The sequence below is a fragment of the Heterodontus francisci genome, chromosome 33 (genome assembly GCF_036365525.1).
Source record: "Heterodontus francisci isolate sHetFra1 chromosome 33, sHetFra1.hap1, whole genome shotgun sequence".
In the NCBI taxonomy this organism is placed as follows: domain Eukaryota; kingdom Metazoa; phylum Chordata; class Chondrichthyes; order Heterodontiformes; family Heterodontidae; genus Heterodontus; species Heterodontus francisci.
Genome location: NC_090403.1, coordinates 21,962,136 through 21,981,119, shown reverse-complemented (window position 1 = coordinate 21,981,119; position 18,984 = coordinate 21,962,136). Strand labels below are relative to the sequence as shown.

The following is an 18,984-nucleotide window of genomic DNA, read 5'->3' as shown; positions in this document are numbered from 1 at the left end:
AGGGGCAGCATGTAGTTGAAAATCCAAAGTAGAAAATGGTGGACACCCACAATAGGTTAGTCAGCATCAACAAAGAGAGAAAAAGGTTAACATTTCGAGTACAACTATTCATCAGAACGGATTGCTGAAAGGTTAACAAGCATTTTAATGGAGTTGGAATAAAGCAAAGATGAGGAGGGAATGAAACATCAGATCCAATCAGGGAGAGCAAGTTAATGGGTTGATTGACCAGCAAATTGCATAGTAGCAATGGACACCATTAGTGAGTTGAGTAGTGCAACCTTGCCAGTAGAGTTGCATAAAGCATAGTCTATTGGCACTCCTGTGTGGCATCTTTAATGACGTGGATGGAACAGCAGGGTTCCTGGTTACCTGTTGTGTCTCTGATGCTTTCCCAGTATTGGCTGATGAGACATCAGGTACTGGATAAGGTTGGTAAAGGCCATGGGAGGAGTGAGAAACACCAGGCAAGGGAGGCAGGGATGTCAGGGAGGGAGGACTAAACTCATGGGTGCTTCAATTTTCCACTTATACTCCACTGGAGTAGGGTCGGTGAGGGAGGAGAGTGGCAGCATTAAATAGAAGGGACCGGTGAGGGGGAATGCCAGCATTAACTGCTGGGGTTAGAGAAAGAATACCAGCTTGAATTAACTTGGAGAGGCAGGCATAACAGGTAAATTGAGGGGAAAGAGCGTCAATGTGAATGGGGTAGGTTGGAGTTGGAGAGAGTATCTCTTTTTGAAAAAATGGCATGATGGCTGGGCTGTGGTGTTTTTGAACTGGATCCAGAGGAGTTAACATACCTCTGTAAACTGGGGACAGGGGGCCGGATTGAATATGAGTAACCGACTGTTGAGGTAACTTTGGGGAAGTGATGGTCTATTTGTTCGCTTGAAAATACTTATTTTCCTTTATTAAGTTCAAAAATCTATCAATTGTCAAGCATAAAAGTGCTTAAAGCTGGCTTATAAAACTCTGCCAAGGGCAGCTTTTGACAATGCTTTCCCTTATGCAGTTCAGCTGATAACTCGCAGTGATATGGCCCTCCCTGTTATAGATACTCTGTGAACTAAGTAGAAACACATTGTCCTTTGTAACCTGTTGCTGAAGGAAGCAGGCTCATTGGTATTTACTTTATCTCCATATAATTCTCTACAGCTTAAAGTGTCAGGAAATACACTAACTGCTATCAGTGAGAACAGCTTCCTTCCAGCGTGTGCACATTACACCCTAACCCACTAATGTGGAACTTGAAACCACATAAGGAAATTCATCTGTAGCACCACCTGGCTGCTCAACAGTTTTAGAGATAACCGGCTCAGATTTTTCACATGTATGACTTTTATCTCCAAACCTGTATAAAATAATAATTCTCTGCAATTATTAAGAATGCGTTGGAGCCAGTCACTAGGGGAGTCCTGCAAGAATTGATGTTTTTCAATATACATAGCACTTTTCACAACCTCAGGATGTCCCAAAGTGCTTTACAGCCAATTAAGTACTTTTAAAGTGCAGTCACTGTTGTAATGTAGAAAACGTGGCAACCAATTTGCTCACAGCAAGCTCCCACAAGCAGCAATTAGATAAATGACCAGATCATCCTTTTTAATGATGTTGGTTGAAGAATAAATATTTTCCAGGACACTGGGGAGAACTCCCCAGCTCTTCAAATAGTGGCATGGGATATTTTGCATTCACCTGAGGGGCAGGCATGTAGTGTCTTATCTGAAAGAGGTACATCTCAGACGGTGCACAATTCCCTCAGTACTGCACTGGAGTGTCAGCCTAGATTATGTTCTCAAGTTACTTGAACTTGCTGACTCTGAGGTCGAAGTATTAACACTATGCCAAGACAGATAGCTTATAAAAAAAATCTGTTGCAAACAAGGTAGGATTAGGACACACACAACTTTGCACTGTGACATCTTTTTTTAGAATTAGAATTAGAATTAGAACATTACAGCGCAGTACAGGCCCTTCGGCCCTCGATGTTGCGCCGACCTGTGAAACCATCTGACCTACACTATTCCATTTTCATCCATATATCTATCCAATGACCACTTAAATGCCCTTAAAGTTGGCGAATCTACTACTGCTGCAGGCAGGGCGTTCCACGCCCTTACTACTCTCTGAGTAAAGAAACTACCTCTCACATCTGTCCTATATCTATCACCCCTCAACTTGAAGCTATGTCCCCTCGTGTTTGCCATCACCATCCGAGGAAAAAGACTCTCACTATCCACCCTATCTAACCCTCTGATTATCTTATATGTCTCTATTAAGTCACCTCTCCTCCTCCTTCTCTCCAACGAAAACAACCTCAAGTCCCTCAGCCTTTCCTCGTAAGACCTTCCCTCCATACCAGGCAACATCCTAGTAGGGCGGCACAGTGGCGCAGTGGTTAGCACCGCAGCCTCACAGCTCCAGCGACCCGGGTTCAATTCTGGGTACTGCCTGTGTGGAGTTTGCAAGTTCTCCCTGTGTCTGCGTGGGTTTCCTCCGGGTGCTCCGGTTTCCTCCCACATGCCAAAAACTTGCAGGTTGTTAAGTAAGTTGGCCATTATAAATTGTCCCTAGTATAGGTAGGTGGTAGGGAAGTATAGGGATAGGTGGGGATGTGGTACGAATATGGGATTAGTGTAGGATTAGTATAAATGGGTGGTTGATGGTCGGCACAGACTCGGTGGGCCGAAGGGCCTGTTTCAGTGCTGTATCTCTAAGCTAAGCTAAAAAAAAAAGCTAAGCTAAGCTAAGCTAAGCTAAGCTAAGCTAAGCTAAATCTCCTCTGCACCCTTTCCATAGCTTCCACATCCTTCCTATAATGCGCTGACATATGATCCTCCCCCTACCAGTTTTCCTTTATGTACTCCACCCAATCACTGCATTAGACTAAACTCGACACCAATGTTTGGCTATTCTTTGGTCAACAGACAATGACCTCTGATATAAAATGGTGCATGACAGTTTGAACTGAAGTGATTTAATTTGCAAAATAGGAGCAGAACTTAAAATAAGTGAACAAATGTGAAGAAAAGAGGTGTTTTTGCTGCTGATACGGATGCAGGATCTGGTCCTGTCTTGCACGAGGGATGTTGAATCCTAATGTTCTATTTATAAATTTCTCCTTTGCCACTTCCCGCAGGGGAAACCAGGTCGTTTAAAGTACAGGTGCGTCAGGTGGAGGACTATCCCGTAGACATCTACTACTTAATGGACCTCTCTTTCTCAATGGCGGACGATTTGGGAACCATCCAGCAACTCGGCACAAGGGTAGCTGAAGAAATGCGCAAACAGACCAGCAACCTGAAACTGGGCTTTGGAGCTTTTGTGGACAAGCCCGTATCTCCATACATTTATATGTCAACAGAAGCAGAAATCAGAAACCCATGTGTGAGGTAAGGAAAGAGGAACAGGCATTTATATATTTATAGTCTTCATTAATATCATCGAAGAAAATTGCATGGGCCTTGCAAGTAATGGCCCGCAGTGCTCCCTGCCCCCAGGGAATCGCTGCAATCTGCATATCACTGCTCGAAGCATGGCTATACGCACAAATTTCTCCCCCAAAGAGACTAGAAAAATGAGACTTGCGCACACCAGTCTAGGCTGATGCTGCATTGCAGTACTGAGGGTGTGCTGCACTCTTGGACATGCCATCTTTCGATGAGATATTAAACTGAGGCCCCGTCTGCTCTCTCCGTTGAACATAAAAAATCCTATCGTACTATTTCAAAGAAGAGCAGGGGAGTTATCCTCAGTGTCCTGGCCAATATTTATCCCTCAAATAATGTCACCAAAAAAAACAAATTATCTGGTCATTATCACATTTCTGTTTGAGAGAGCTTGCTGTGAGCAAATTGGCTGCTGCGTTTCCTACAACAGTGATTACACTTCAAGAAGTACTTTATTAGCTGTAAGTTGCTTTGGGATGTCTTGAGGTTGTGAAAGGTGGTATCTAAATGCAAATCTTTCTTTATGGAAATATTGACCATATGAAAATAAGGCCACATTTATGACTTTAAAATGTAGACTGAATTACGTCTGCACATCCTGCTCCAAGTTCAGATCTCTATTGATAGAGCTAGCAGTCCGGAATCATCCTTGTCACTTTCTCTGAACCCTCTCCAATCCATCAATAATCTTTTAAAGGAAGGTTGCTCAATATAGCACCAAATTGATGATATCACTGAGGTGTACAGGATTGTACAATCCCATTCAGGTCTTACCAAACTGCTCAGAAGTACCCATTCTATAATATCTTCAATAAAAACAGACAATGCTGGAAATACTCAGTAAGTCAGGCAGCATCTGTGGAGAGAGAATCAGAGGTAACATTTCAGGTCGATGCCTCTTCATCAGAATTATGAAGTCATCGACCTAAAGCATTAACTCTGTTTTTCTCTCTCTCCAGAGATGCTCTCTGACCTGCCGAGTATATCCAGCATTATCTGTTTTTATTTCAACTTTCCAGCATCTGCAGTATTTTGCTATTGTACACAATAACTTCGAATTGGTCATCCACCCCAAACTTTGCTAATTGACATTCTTTCATCATCAACAATAACATCTACATATCTGGTGCCTTTAATCTAGGAAAACAATAGCCCAAGGTGCTTCACAGAGATGTAAATGGACACTGAGCCAAAAAAGATTACCAGCAGCTTGGTTTGAAGGAGGAGAAATAGAAAGATTTAGGGAGGGAATTCCAAGTCTTAACCCATAGGATTCATGTCCACTTTTATTTTTATGATTTCATTGTGTCTTCCCATATGTTTATCTACACTAAATTCCATCTGCCCTTCCTTAACCCATCTGTTTAATTGGCACAGGCCCCTTTTAATGGTAACAGTCATCCTTATGGTAATCACCTGGTGTGTTAGTCTAGCTTTTGCACTATGGTTGAAGCCCTCAGCCTTTCTGACTGAGGGGTGAGTGTACTACCTACAGGATCACAGCTGACACTTGGTGCAATCTTGGAATGTTTTTGCAAGATTGGGATTCAGGCACGTTGTTTGGGGGCAGAGTAGAGGAAGTTTTAATCAGTAACCAGATCAGAAAAAGTTGGAAATACTCAACAGGTCAGTGAGCACCTGAAGAGAGATGAGAGTAGTTACTATTTTAGGTGTAAACCTTTTGTTAGCCCAGTGTGTAACCTTCATTGCATTTGAGCTGGGGAGAGCTCATTGTTCACATAGAAACAGAAAAAATGTCCCCTCCCCAGCATGGCAAGCCTCAGCACTGATGAGCACCTGGAATGAGGGACTTCAGTTGTGTGGGGAGACTAGAGAAGCTGGGATTGTTCTTGTTGGCACAGAGAAGGCTAAGTGGAGATTTAATAGAGATGTTCCAAATTATGAAGGCTTTTGATAAAGTAAATAGGGAGAAAGTGTTTCCACTGTCAGGACAGTCAATAACCAGAGGACATAGATTTAAGATTAATTGCCAAAAGAACATTTGGGGGAGGGGGGGTGGGGGGTGCAGGTGAAGAGTTTTATTTCATGCAACAAGTTAAGATCTGAAATTTACTGCCTGAAAGGGTAGGCAAACCAGGTTCAGTACTAACTTTCAAAAGGGAATTGGATATGTACTTAAAAAGGAAAAGTTTGCAGGGCTATGGGGAAAGAGGGGAGTGGAACTAATTGGACAGTTCTTTCAAAGAGCCAGCACAGGCACAATGGTCCAAATGGCCTCCTTCTTGGTGTGTGATTCAAAGTAAAAATCGTGACTCAAGACCAATGCTTATTGAGATTTTGGTGATTTTTTTTTAAAGAATTTCAAGTTCATGCTCACCTGTATTTGGATTTAAAAATGCACTCAAACTGACAGAAGAAGTGAACAAGTTTAATGAACAAGTGATCAAACAGCGCATCTCACGAAACCGCGACACACCGGAAGGGGGAATGGATGCTATACTTCAGGCCTCAGTGTGCAAGGTGAGTAGAGCAAGATCTTCCCCACCCATCTGCTGGAAGCGCTGCTAAAGTGGATTATCAGAGCACTTCCATTCATAGTTCTTCTCCCAGCGATGTCCCGGCTTTCACTAACCCGTTCCTGATGCTGATGCTACTTTCATTGGTAGGACTGAACTATCAACACCCAACTCACTCAACAACACTCCTCTAGGAAGGGAATTCGTACACTTGGCTGGAGAGACCAGTAATAGACACCATCTACATGAGGAATTATAAAGAAATTACAAAACAAAAATAGGCCATTCACACTAACAAGTTTGTGTTGTTTATCCTGCACATTTGCTCTGGTACAAATTGGATGCACCCCATGTGCCTGAGTGTTGAGTCCTGAATATTGACAATGCCAATATTGGCATCCGCAGGTTTTGGCACATTATTTGACCATGGAGAGTATCCCAGTCACCCAGATTCCATTTCCATCTGACATCCACATTAAACCAGATGGGTCACTGAACTGTGATCAGGAACGTGAACTGGAGCTGATTTCTTACCCTTTCTTACCCAGGACACTGAAGCCAATAGTAGAGGTCTAAATATTACACCCAGTTGAAGTGAGCTTACTCTAGACACAGTAGGAATTGAACCTGGAACTCCCTCAGTCTGTGTGGGGGTGTCTTTGACTATGAGACCACCAAGGAGGTCAGGATTTATGAGGCCAGATCTTTCACCCTGTTCTCTCAGTAACTTCCTGGTTCATAAAGAATTGATAGGGAAACTGTGTTGGTTTCTTAAAGAATGGCCGTGCAAGCCACACAGTCATATAGGGATGGGCAATAAATGATGGCCTTGCCAGTGAGGCCATTATCCTGTGAATTTAAAAAAATCAACCGAGTGTCTTTCCAGCTAAGAGGACACTGTCTTTTCAGCCCCGGAATGTCGGTCTGCATCCAGCCTAAACTGATGCCAGCGAGGTGCGATCCCAGAAGCTGCCAGGGATCTGTCAGTTGTCAGTGAGGCTGATGAAGGGGGTTGGGGGGAATCTGTATGTTGACAATGTGAGGAGCAACAGGATTGGCTGACAATGTCTGCACCCTTGCCCCCTCCCCCCCCCCCCCCCCCACCGGTATGTCATGGGCTTTGTACGGCTGTTCGCAGTTGATGCTGGGAATTCTGAGAGTTAAATTTCCTCATTCCTCTGGCTCACAGAGGACCTGTGGTGATGAAAAAAGAATGAGGAGAGAAAAGCAAATCAAAGGAGTAGGAATAGGAAAAGGCCATTCAGCTCATGGAGCCTATTTCGACCATGTTAGATCATAGGTTTAGATTAGATTAGAGATACAGCACTGAAACAGGCCCTTCAGCCCACCGAGTCTGTGCCGAACATCAACCACCCATTTATACTAATCCTACACTAATCCCATATTCCTACCAAACATCCCCACCTGTCCCTATATTTCCCTACCACCTACCTACACTAGTGACAATTTATAATGGCCAATTTACCTATCAACCTGCAAGTCTTTTGGCTTGTGGGAGGAAACCGGAGCACCCGGAGAAAACCCACGCAGACACAGGGAGAACTTGCAAACTCCACACAGGCAGTACCCAGAATTGAACCCGGGTCCCTGGAGCTGTGAGGCTGCGGTGCTAACCACTGCGCCACTGTGCCGCCCTGGGTTATCTGCATATTAACTCCATTTACCCTCCTTTTGGTCCTTATTCCCTGATACCCTTTGCCAACAAAAATCTATCAATCTCTTTTAATTACTTTAAATGGAGCAGATTGTACCAGTAGCAGTGTTACTGCATCCGGTTTTTGAATGTCCGTTCACAAGTGTAAGACAGCCATAATCCACAAGGTTTTCAATGAAAAGCGTAATATAGAGCTGTTCTATTTATTTCTTTCAGAATGTTTGCAACATTTCACTGTGTTGGGGAAAATTTCCCTTTAAATGGCTCTAATGAATCCCTTATTTGCTTCAGGAGGACATCGGTTGGCGTCAAGAGGCCACGCACATGCTGGTGTTTGTCACTGATGCCACCTCACACTTCGCACTGGATGGGAGGCTGGCCGGCATCACTCGCCCCAATGACGGAGAGTGCCACATGGGTCTGGACAACCAGTACAATGCCTCAGCTATCTTGGTATGTTCATAAAGCAACATGGTTCTAGTGATATGAGCACGTGGAATCAGAAAAGTCCATTGGTCCCATGAAGTCCATCCTTCTGCAGACAATCCATAATTTCCCACCACAGCCTCAGCCATTTAATTGCCTGGGTGAAAATTCTGTATGAACACTCCATGATACTCTCCTCAAAAAACTAACCCTTGACCCCACCACCCTCGCAAACTACTGTCCCATGTCCAAGCTCCCTTTTCTCTCCCAAATCCGTTCCCATCTTTCCAGGGGAAACCTCTCCAATGAGGTTTCCACCCCTGCCACAGTACCAAAACAGCTCTTAGCAAAGTCAGAAATAACACCTTATGTGACTCCTCTTTCTCGCCCTGTTTACAGCCTTTGCCACGGTTGACCACACCATCCTCCTCCAACGCCTCTCCACTGTTGTCCAGCTGGGTAGGACTGCTCTCACCTGGTTTCATTCTTCTCTGTCTAATCATAGCAGAGAATCACTTGCAATGGCTTCTCTTCCTGCTCCTACACTGTTACCTCTGGTGTCCCCCAAGGATTTATCCTTGACCCCCTCCTAATTCTCGTCTACAAGTTGCCCCTTGGCAAAACCAGCATTAGTTTTCATATGTACGCTGACAACACTCAGCTCTACCTCACCATCACTTCTGGCAACACCTCTACTGTTGGTAAATTATCAGAGTGCTTATCTGACATCCAGTACTGGATGAACAGAAATGTCCTCAATTAAATAGACTGAAGCTATTGTTTTCAGACCCCGCTCCAAACTCTGTTCCCTAGCTACCAACTCTTCAGCAACAGTCTGAGATTAAGCCAGTCTGTTCACAACATTGGTGTCACATTTGACCCCAAGATTATCTTCTGACCTCATTTTCGTGTCATCACTAAGACCGCCTCCATAACATCACCTGACTTCGCCCCTGTCTTAGCTCATTTGCTGCTGAAACTCTCATTCATGCCTCTGTTACCTCTAAACTTAATTATTCCAACACATTCGTGGCTAGTCTCCCACATTCTACTCTTCGTAAACTTGAGGTCATCCAAAACTCTGCTGCCTATGTCTTAACTCACATAAGTCCCATTCCCCTATTACCCCTGTGATCGTTGACCTACATTGGCTTGCGTTCAAGCAATATCTTGATTTTAAAATTCTCCTCCTTGCTTTCAAATCCCTCCGCGGCCTCCCTGCTCCCTATCTCTGTATCTCCTCCAGTCCGCAACCCCCTAAGATCTCTGCACTCTTCTAATTCTGGCCTCTTGTACATCCCTGATTTTAATAGCTCCACCATTGGTTGCCAAGCCTTCAGTTCCCCAGGCCCCAACTCTGGAATACCCCCCCTACACCTCTCCACCTCACTTTCCTCCTTTAAGACACTCCTTAAAAGCTACCTCGTTGACCAAGTTTTTGGTCATCTGGCCTAATATCTACTTTGTTGCTTGGTGTCATACTTCATTTTATAATGCTTCTGTAAAGCACCATGGGACGTTTTATTATGTTAAAGGCGCTATCTAAATATATGTTGTTGCTGTTGATTTCCAAAGAGTATTCATCCATCCTGACATCCCTGGTCTATTATCCTCCCCTTCTGCACCCATCCCCTTCCCAACGCCACCATCTCGTCACCACATCCCGCAAACCTCCACCCCCCCCCCCCACCCCCATCACCCACTCTTGCCTCTGAGTCAGAAGGTTGTAGGTTCAAGTCCCACTCCAATACAGTGCTGAGGGAGTGCTGCACACTTGGAAGTACTGTCTTCTGGATGAGATGTTAAACTGCGGCCCCTTTTGCTCTCTGAAGTAGATGCGGCACGATTTCAAAGAGTTCACTGAGTTTGCTTTCCAATCAGTGAGAGAAGACAGTATACTGTGAGGATGGACTTGTCAGGTAACCAATGGCAGGAATGTGGGGGCAGGGCAGTTGGAAGGATGAGGTCATATGATATGTGAATAACACCCAACTGGAGTTGGCAAACAAAGTCAATCAGCCTTTCAATTTCTTAAGATCCAATAATGGATATTGAAATTAAACTAGGTCTAAACAGATGGGTTTTCAGTGTAAAAAAACTATTCTCTCATCTTCACATGTTTTATATTTCAGGATTATCCATCCCTTGCCCAGCTGGCCGAAAAACTTTCAGAGAATAACATCTTCCTGTTCTTTGCCGTAACCAATCGGGTCACTGACATATACAAGGTAGGCTTTAGAGAATTGAAAAAACCTCTCCCAAGGAAGAACTCACACACCTAGAGGCCTATGTAGTTACCACTGTTCTTGATTGCAACGCCAATTCTGTTTATGGGCTCAAAATGTTATTTTCTGCTCACGATGCTCAGTTTAGTTACTGCCAGGGCCACTCAGCTCCTAACCTCATGACAGCCTTCGTCCAAACATGGACAAAAGAGCTGAATTCTAGAGGTGAGGTGAGAGTGACTGCCCTTGACTGCCCCTGCCCTAGGCAGCATTTGACCGAGTATGGCATCAAGGAGCCCCAGCGAAATTGAAGTCAATGGGAATCAGGGGGAAAACTCTCCGCTGGCTGGAGTCATATTCAGCACAAAGAAAGATGGTTGTGATTGTTGGAGGCCAAACATCTAAGCCCCAGGACATCAATGCAGGAGTTCCTCAGGGTTGTGTCCTTGGCCCAATCATCTTCGGCTGCTTCATCAATGACCTTCCCTCCATCATAAGGTTAGAAGCAGGGATGTTCGCTGATGATTGAACAGTGTTCAGTTCCAGTCATGACTCCTCAGATACTGAAGCAGTCTGTGTCCACATACAGCAAGACCTACATAACATTCAGGCTTGGGCTGATAAGTGGCAAGGAACATTCGTGCCACACAAGTGCCAGGCAATGACCATCTCCAACAAGAGAGAATCTAACTATCTCCCCTTGACATACAATGGCATTACCATCACTGAATCCCCCACTATCAACATCCTGGGGGTTATCATTGACCAGAAACTGAACTGGTCCAGCCATATAAATACTTTAGTTTCTTTTTTATTTGTTTATGGAATGTGGGCATCGCTGGTAGGACAGCTCCAAGAGCAGGCCAGAAGCTGGGAATTCTGCAACATGTAACTCACCTCCTGACTCCCCAAAGTCTGTCCACCATCTACAAGGCACAAATGAGGTGTGTGATGGAATACTCCCCAATTGTCTGGATGGGTGCAGCTCCAACAACTCTGAAGAAGCTCAACATCAACCAGGACAAAGCAGCCTGCTTGATCGGCACCCGATCGACTACCTTAAACATTCACTCCCTCCACCACTGCCGCACTTTGGCAGCAGTGTGTACAATCTACAAGATGCACTGCAGCAACTCACCAAGACTCCTTTGACAGCACCATCCAACCCTGTGACCTCTACCACCGAGAAGAACAAGGGCAGCAGACACACGGAAACACAACCACCTGCAAGTTCCCCTCCAAGCCACACACCATCCTGACTTGGAACTATATTGCCGTTCCTTCACTGTCACTGGGTCAAATTCCTGGAACTCAGTTCCTAACAGCACTGTGGGTGTACCTATAGTAAATGGACTGCAGCAGTTCAAGAAGGCAGCTCACCACCACCTTCTCAAGGGCGATTTAGGATGGCCAATAAATGTTGGCTTTGCCAGCGATACTCACATCCCAAGAACAAATAAAAAAATCACTCCTTAACCTTCTAAATTTCAGGAGTGAAAATTGCAAAGGCACTGGCAATAATCTTCTAATCCTCCTTAGATAAAGGGAGGTACCAGAGGATTGGAGAATTACAAATGTTACACCTTTGTTCAAAAAAGGTGTAAGGATAAGCCCAGTAACTAAAGGCAGTCAGTTTAATCCCAGTGGTGGGAAAGCTTTTAGAGATGATAATCCAGGACAAAATTAACAGTTACTTGGACAAGGTGGATTAATTAAGGAAAGCCAGCATGGATTTGTTAAAGGCAAATCATGTTTAACTAACTTGACTGAGGTTTTTGATGAGGTTAACAGAAGGAGGCTATTCGGCCCATCAAGTGCATGCTGGCTCTCTGTAGAGCAATCCAGTTAGTCCCATTTCCCACTCTGTTCCTGTATGCCCTGCAAGTTAATTCCCCACAAGTACCTATCCAATTTCCTATTGAAATTAATGATGGTCTTCACTATCACCACCCTCATAGGCACAAGTTCCAGGTCATTCCCATTCGCTGCAGTAAAAAGCTTTTCGTCTCACCTCTTCCCCCTTTATTTCTTGCGCTGTGTCCTTGTACCATCAGCTAATGGGAAAAGCTTTTCTTTGTCTACCTTATTTAAACCTGTCATATTCTTGTACATCTGTATCAGATCTCCCCTCAACCTCCTTTCCTCAAAGAAGAACAACCTCAGCTTCTCCAAACTAACCTTTTAGCCAAATTCCCTCATCCCTGAAACCATTCTGGTAAATCTCCTCTGCACCCTCTCAAGGACCCTCACATTCTTCCTGAAGTGTGGTGACCAGAAATGGACACAATACACTAGTTGTGGCCTAACCAGAGCTTTAGATAGGTTCAGCATCACTTCCCTGTTTTTGTACTCAATACCTCTAAATATGAAGCCCAAGATCCCACATGCTTTGCTAACTATTCTCTCAAACGCCATGTGCACCTCCCCACTGTTCAAAACTGTCACAGATAAGGATAATGTGGTTGATGTGGGATATGTGGACTTCCAAAATGTGTTTGATAAAGTGCCACATATTAGGCTTGTTAGCTCTCAGACACTTCTTCCTACCTCCCCCTGGACCATGAGCCCACCACCGAACATCAAGCAACTGTCTCCAGAGCTGTCACTGACCTCATCTCCTCTGGTGATCTGCCCACTACAGCTTCCCAACTCATAGTCCCACAACCGCTGACAGCCCGCTTCTACCTTCTTTCCAAAATCCACAAACAGGACTGTCCTGGTAGACCCGTCATTTCAGCCTGTACCTGCCCCACTGAACTTATTTCTTCCTATCTGGTTCTATCTTTTCTCCCCTGGTCCAGTCTCTTCCCACCTACATCCGTCGCTTTTTTGACGCCCTACGCCATTTCGACTATTTCCAGTCTCCTGGCCCTAACCGCCTCCTCTTCACTATGGACGTCCAATCTCCCTACACCTCCATCCCCCACCAGGACAGTTTGAGGGCTCTTCACCTCAACGCAAGCTCGAGAAGCAGCACCTTATCTTCCAATTAGGCAGTCTACAGCCTTCTGGACTGAACATTGAATTCAACAATTTCAGACCATTGCCACTTTGATTGTTTTTCACCATGTGCCAGTCTTAAACTTGCTTTTCATGTTTTTGCTTTTGGACAGAACTGTTCATTATTCTGCCATTAACACTGGACAAATGCTTTGTCTTTTACTATGGCCTTTACTACTCCCTTTGCCTTTTATTCCATGACATCTTTGTCATTTAATTTCTCCTGCCATCTGCCCTATCATAGACCTTCCCTTCTTCTTTCCCCCTCCTCCCCTTTCACTTGCTCAAAGTCTATTACATTTCTAACCTTTTCCAGTTCTGTTGAAAGGTCACAGACCTGAAACATTAATTCTGTTTCTCTCACCACAGATGCTGCCAGACCCTGCTGATTATTTGCAAGACTTTGTTTTTAGTTCTTATTTTAAACTTGTTTTAGCTTTTACATAGTCCAAGATTGATTAAAAAGATTCATTTTATTAAGCCATAAAACGACATTAATTTACAGCAGCATTCAGAAGTTCAGCCTATTGTACCAAACTCCATCTGCATCTTCTGCCAGCTAGTTTCCATCAAATCAGTTGCCTAATTAATACATTCAATGATACAGATTGTTAAAGGAATGTCTCTACATTACACACAGAAAACTTCTGGGAAACATTAATGCTTTCTGAAGTAAGGAAATGTGTGTCAATGTCCCCATTATTTCCAATGCAGGTCACTAACAACAACCTGGAATCAGAGAATGTATCAACACAAGGGATTGACTTGAGAGTGGTGCACTGATTGGGTGAACTAATAAAAACTAGTTGACAGTAAAATCAGTGTCGTGGGTTTAATGTGAATGCTTGGATTAATTGTCAACAGGGGGGGCATATTTTTAAGGTTTGAGATTACTGAAATTGTGTAATCATATTGTGTAATCTTGTTGTCTCTACAGAGTTACAGTAATATGATTCCTGGTTCTAAAGTCGGGACTATTTCCAGCGACTCCAGCAATGTCTTGGAGCTCATTGTGAATGCTTATCAGGTAAGTGTAAACAGAACGCAGTGAGCAACTCAGGGGCAGTTGTTCAACTCAATGGCATCTTTAACTCGAGGAGGTATGATTCTGGCTCCAGTAACTGTTCTTGTATGGTCCCCCACCACTGAGGCGGGGTCAAAGGCAAGGGAGCCCATAGAATTGTGACAGGAGGCAGGAACGGAGAGCATGTCGCTCCCCACCGCCAAGCAATTTTGTCCAGGGCAGGATAGGCCAGCTATGGGTCTTCCTGCCCAGAGGCCAATTGAGGCCCTTAAGTAGCATATTAAAGGCCTTTTCCCCTCTGCCACAGGAGCTCTGGAGGTCACCCAGTAACACAAGGCGCCCTCCTTGTGGGCTTTTGGGGGGGGGCCTCCTGCATGGACAATCCGTGGCCCACGGAGGACCCCTACCAGGAAAAACTTCACCTCCCTGGACCCCTCATGCCCACCTTCCAACCCCGCCCTTCACCAGGGCCTTCCAGACTGGCCTCGGCGACCCCGTCTCACCTACCTCTGGCCCTGGGTCCAATGTCTCTGCAGTACCAGCTGTGGCCACCTCTACCAGTGGTGCTGCCAATACTGCTGAGCTGCCGGCCCTGTGATTGGCTCGGAAAGGCTGAGGCAGGGTTCCCCCCACCTTTTCGGCCTGGTGCCAGGAGCCCCATCGGCGCCACAAAATCTACCCCCTAGTCTCTGCATCAGTTCCAGACCTGGCTCCAACTCCAACTCCAACTCCTGTTCCCAACCAGCTCCATTCAAAGTGGCATACATCCTGCTAGAAGGAGGTTGGGAAGGAGGCGATAACCCGAATTTTCCAACTATGTTTAGAAATGGGAAAAGTGCTACCAAGAGGATTTGGAGGGTGGGAATTTTTTCACCCGTGTTCAAGATAAGGGAAGGAGATAAGGGAAGGGGAAAATAGAGCAAGGAAATATGGGCCAGACAACTATACACCAGGAAACTGTAGTCCAGGGAACCACAAGCCAGGGAACCTCAGGTTGGGCAATGATAGGCCAGGGCCAACAATTGACATGCAATTAATAACAAAACATGTCTTGAAACTAATCTACGTGTTCTTTTCTTTATCTTCAGCAAATTCGCTCCCAAGTAGAATTGGAGGTTTTGGATCTGCCAAAGGAACTGTCATTGTCCTTCGATGCTTTCTGTGGGAATGATGAATTTATTCCAGGACAGAAATTTTGCTCAGGACTAAAGATTGGAGATACAGTAAGTATAGTCAAAGTATCTCACTGTGCTGAGCTGGATACCAGCTTGCCAGCAAGGAAACCCATCACAGCTCCTTCCTCATTTAGTGCCCAAGAGGTCACAGGAGAGCTAGTTTGAGATCAGAAATATTGCATTGCTACAACTGGGCACTGCGACACCCAAAGTCCTAAAACTACGTTCTGGGATTTGTTTTGTGGGGTTATAGTCCTTATGCAGTCAATCTGTAGCTTTGTATTTTGTCGTATGAGCTGAATCTTAACGTGTCAGTAACATTAAAGACAGGATTCTTGGTAGTGTGGAGGAACAGAGGGATCTTGGGGTCCATGTCCATAGATCGCTCAAAGTTGCCACCCAAGTTGATAGGGTTGTTAAGAAGGCGTATGGTGTGTTGGCTTCCATTAACAGGGGGATTGAGTTTAAGAGCCGCGAGGTTATGCTGCAGCTCTATAAGGCCCTGGTTCGACCACACTTGGAATATTGTGTTCAGTTCTGGTCGCCTCATTATAGGAAGGATGTGGAAGCTTTAGAGAGGGTGCAGAGGAGATTTACCAGGATGCTGCCTGGACTGGAGGGCATGTCCTATGAAGAAAGATTGAGGGAGCTAGGGCTTTTCTCATTGGAGCGAAGAAGGATGAGAGGTGACTTGATAGAGGGGTACAAGATGATGAGAGGCATAGATAGAGTGGATAGCCAGAGACTTTTTCCCAGGGTGGAAAGGGCTATCACCAGGGGGCATAATTTTAAGGTGATTGGAGGAAGGTTTCGGGGAGATGTCAGAGGTAGGTTCTTTACACAGAGAGTGGTGGGTGCGTGGAATGCGCTGCCAGCGGTGGTAGTAGAAGCAGATACATTAGGGGCATTTAAGCGACTCTTGGATAGGTACATGGATGATAGTAGAATGAAGGATAGGTAGTTAGTTTGATCTTAGAGTAGGTTAAAGGTTCGGCACAACATCGTGGGCCGAAGGGCCTGTACTGTACTGTTCTATGTTCTATGTTCTATTACAGAATATCAAAGGAGAAGATATCCCTAGAATGAGTCACTGTTATTGTCACATTCGTATTGCCATTGAATGTCAAGGGGAGATGTTTAGATTATCTCCAAGAAGAGAGAATCTAACCATCTCCCCTTGACATCCCTCCTACTCCCTCCTCAATCCTGTCCGTCCCTCCTGCTCCCTCCTCAGTTCTGACTCTCAGTCCTTCTCCCACCTCAGTCCTGTCTCATTCCTTTGTCATCTCTTGCTCCTCAGTCCTGTCTCACTCCTGTTCCCTCCTCCATCCTGTTTCCCTCCTGTTCCCTGCTCAGTCTGAGGGGTGACCTGTTAGAGCTCTTTAACATTATGAAGGAGTTTGATAGGGTAGAAGTAGAGTAGAAGTAGAGAAGATGTTCCCACTTGTGGGAAAGTCCAAAAACTGAAGAACATAAATATAAGGTAGTCACTAATAAATCCAATACGGAATTCAGGAAAAATATCTTTACACAATGAATGATTAGAATGTAGAACAGGGGTGTCCAAACTTTTCGTGTGGTGGGGGGGGGGCACTTTACAATTTTTGTCTTACGTGGGGGGCCAGTGAGACAATTTCAGAAAGATAAAGGCATTAAAAAATTATCTTTCTATTGAGCAAAACAACAAATGTGCATTTTTGTGCAGAAGCTTTAAATGAGAAGATTAATTTATCGACTTACTTTCTCATCACTATGTTGGACACTGATTTAGTGAGATACCTGGCATTTTTTTGCCTGCACAAATAGGCTATGTTTGCCTGCACACTTGTGGCGCTGTAGAATATTCTGGATAGATAGCCATCTGTCAGGAGTGATGCTGGTCACTCTCTCGCTCCCTTTCTCTCCCTCACTTCCCCTCTCTCTGTCCCCCACCCTCTCTCTGTTCCCCTTTCTCGCTGTTCCCCTCTCAGTCACTGTCCACCCTCTCTCTCTCTCTCCCCCTCTCAGTCACTCTCTGCCCACCCTCTCCCTCTCTGTCCACCCCCCCCCCCCCCCTCTGACAGTTGCAGAGAGTGGGACACAGCAGCTTTTTGGTTGGTCTGTTTTTTTAAAATTGCAAGTCAGTTGACAGCTGACAGGTACTGACATCAGGAACAGCGGTTTCCCAACTTTGGACAGATTTGGGGTTTTCCGGTGGGTTCTGACATTTTTAAAAGCCGCTGGAAAACCTCGAATCTGTTTGAAGTTCAGAAACCGTTGTTCCCAATGTCAGCACCTGTCAGCTGTGAAAGTAACGCTTGTGAATTTTTTTATAAAGCCGGTCTGAAAGAAGAAGACAATGGAAAATTTCTGATCTCTGAAATACATCCACGGGCCGGATGGAAACCTCTGGTGGGCCGGATCCTGGCCCGCGGGCCATATGTTGGACAACCCTGAGATAGAACTTCCTACCACATGGAGTAGTTGAAGTAGCTAGTATATTCAAGGGGAAACTGGATAAACACATGAGGGAGAAAGGAACAGAAAAATACGCAAATTGGGTGAGATGTAATCGGCGGGGAGGAGGCTTGTGTTGAGTATAAGCAGCAACATAGATCAGTTGGGCAGAGTTGCCTGTTTCTGTGCTGTAAGTACTATGGCCGGGATTTTGTGTAGCCCCCTGAGGAGGGGTTGGAGGTCGGGAGAGCATGGAGTATCATGACTGGGGGGTGGTGGAGGGCCCATCATCTCCCCGTCGCCCAGTGATCTGCCTGGGAGTGAGATAGGCCGACAACGGCCTTCACGGCCAGAGGCCAATTGAGACCCTTAAGTGGCTAATTAAGGGCCTGATACCACCGCTGCTGGGATCTTACCGGGGCGGGGAGGGACGGGGTGCCCGCCGCGCAGGGAGGACGCCTTGGAACATGAGGCACTCTCTCTGTGGGCTTGGGGGTTCCCTCCTTCATGGGCAATTTGTAGCCCACTGAGGACCCTGCCGAGAAACAGTTCATCCCCGGGAGAATCCCACCCCGGGACTGCACAACCACCTCCAGCCCCCCATCGCTGGGGCCTTCCAGACTGGTCCCGGCAAACCCACAACATTTACCTGAGGTCCGGGGTTCCAGCAATGGGCCTGGATTTGAGGCCTCTGCAGTACTGGCCAGCAGCTCTTAGAGGTGGGATCCCTGTCTTTAAAGGGACAGGGATCCTGACTCCTAAAACTTTGATAGAAAAAGACCCTGGAGGGTCAGAGGGTCACTCCTGGGGGGGTGGGGAAAGGCCGAGGCAGGGATCCCCCCACCTTTTCGGCCTGATGCCAGGAGCCACAGATACAGCACAAAATCCAGCCCTATGTAACAGTCAAAACTCAATTCTTCATCAAATGCAATAAACCAACAAGCTGTTCTTTTCAGCACAACCATAAGTTTTTTTGCTTTCTCTAGTTGGGGTAAAACATCATCTATGGTGCTTTTCAGTATCACAACAGATATTGGTGTCTCCATAGACAAGTACAGGAGGTTCCCCAGAATATCTGCTCTAAACTGGAAGCG

The 18,984-nt window shown here is 45.5% G+C and overlaps 1 protein-coding gene across 1 annotated transcript in view; it reads left to right on the top strand.

Moving 5' to 3' along the window:
- Positions 1-18,984, top strand: part of LOC137348050 (integrin beta-3-like) — a 94,056-nt gene that overhangs the window by 30,586 nt on the left and 44,486 nt on the right. The window contains exons 4-9 of the mRNA XM_068013165.1: positions 3,143-3,395; positions 5,771-5,933; positions 7,896-8,057; positions 10,163-10,258; positions 14,193-14,282; positions 15,368-15,502. Of these exons, the coding sequence (XP_067869266.1) occupies positions 3,143-3,395; positions 5,771-5,933; positions 7,896-8,057; positions 10,163-10,258; positions 14,193-14,282; positions 15,368-15,502 (899 nt within the window). The remainder of the gene's footprint in view (positions 1-3,142; positions 3,396-5,770; positions 5,934-7,895; positions 8,058-10,162; positions 10,259-14,192; positions 14,283-15,367; positions 15,503-18,984) is intronic.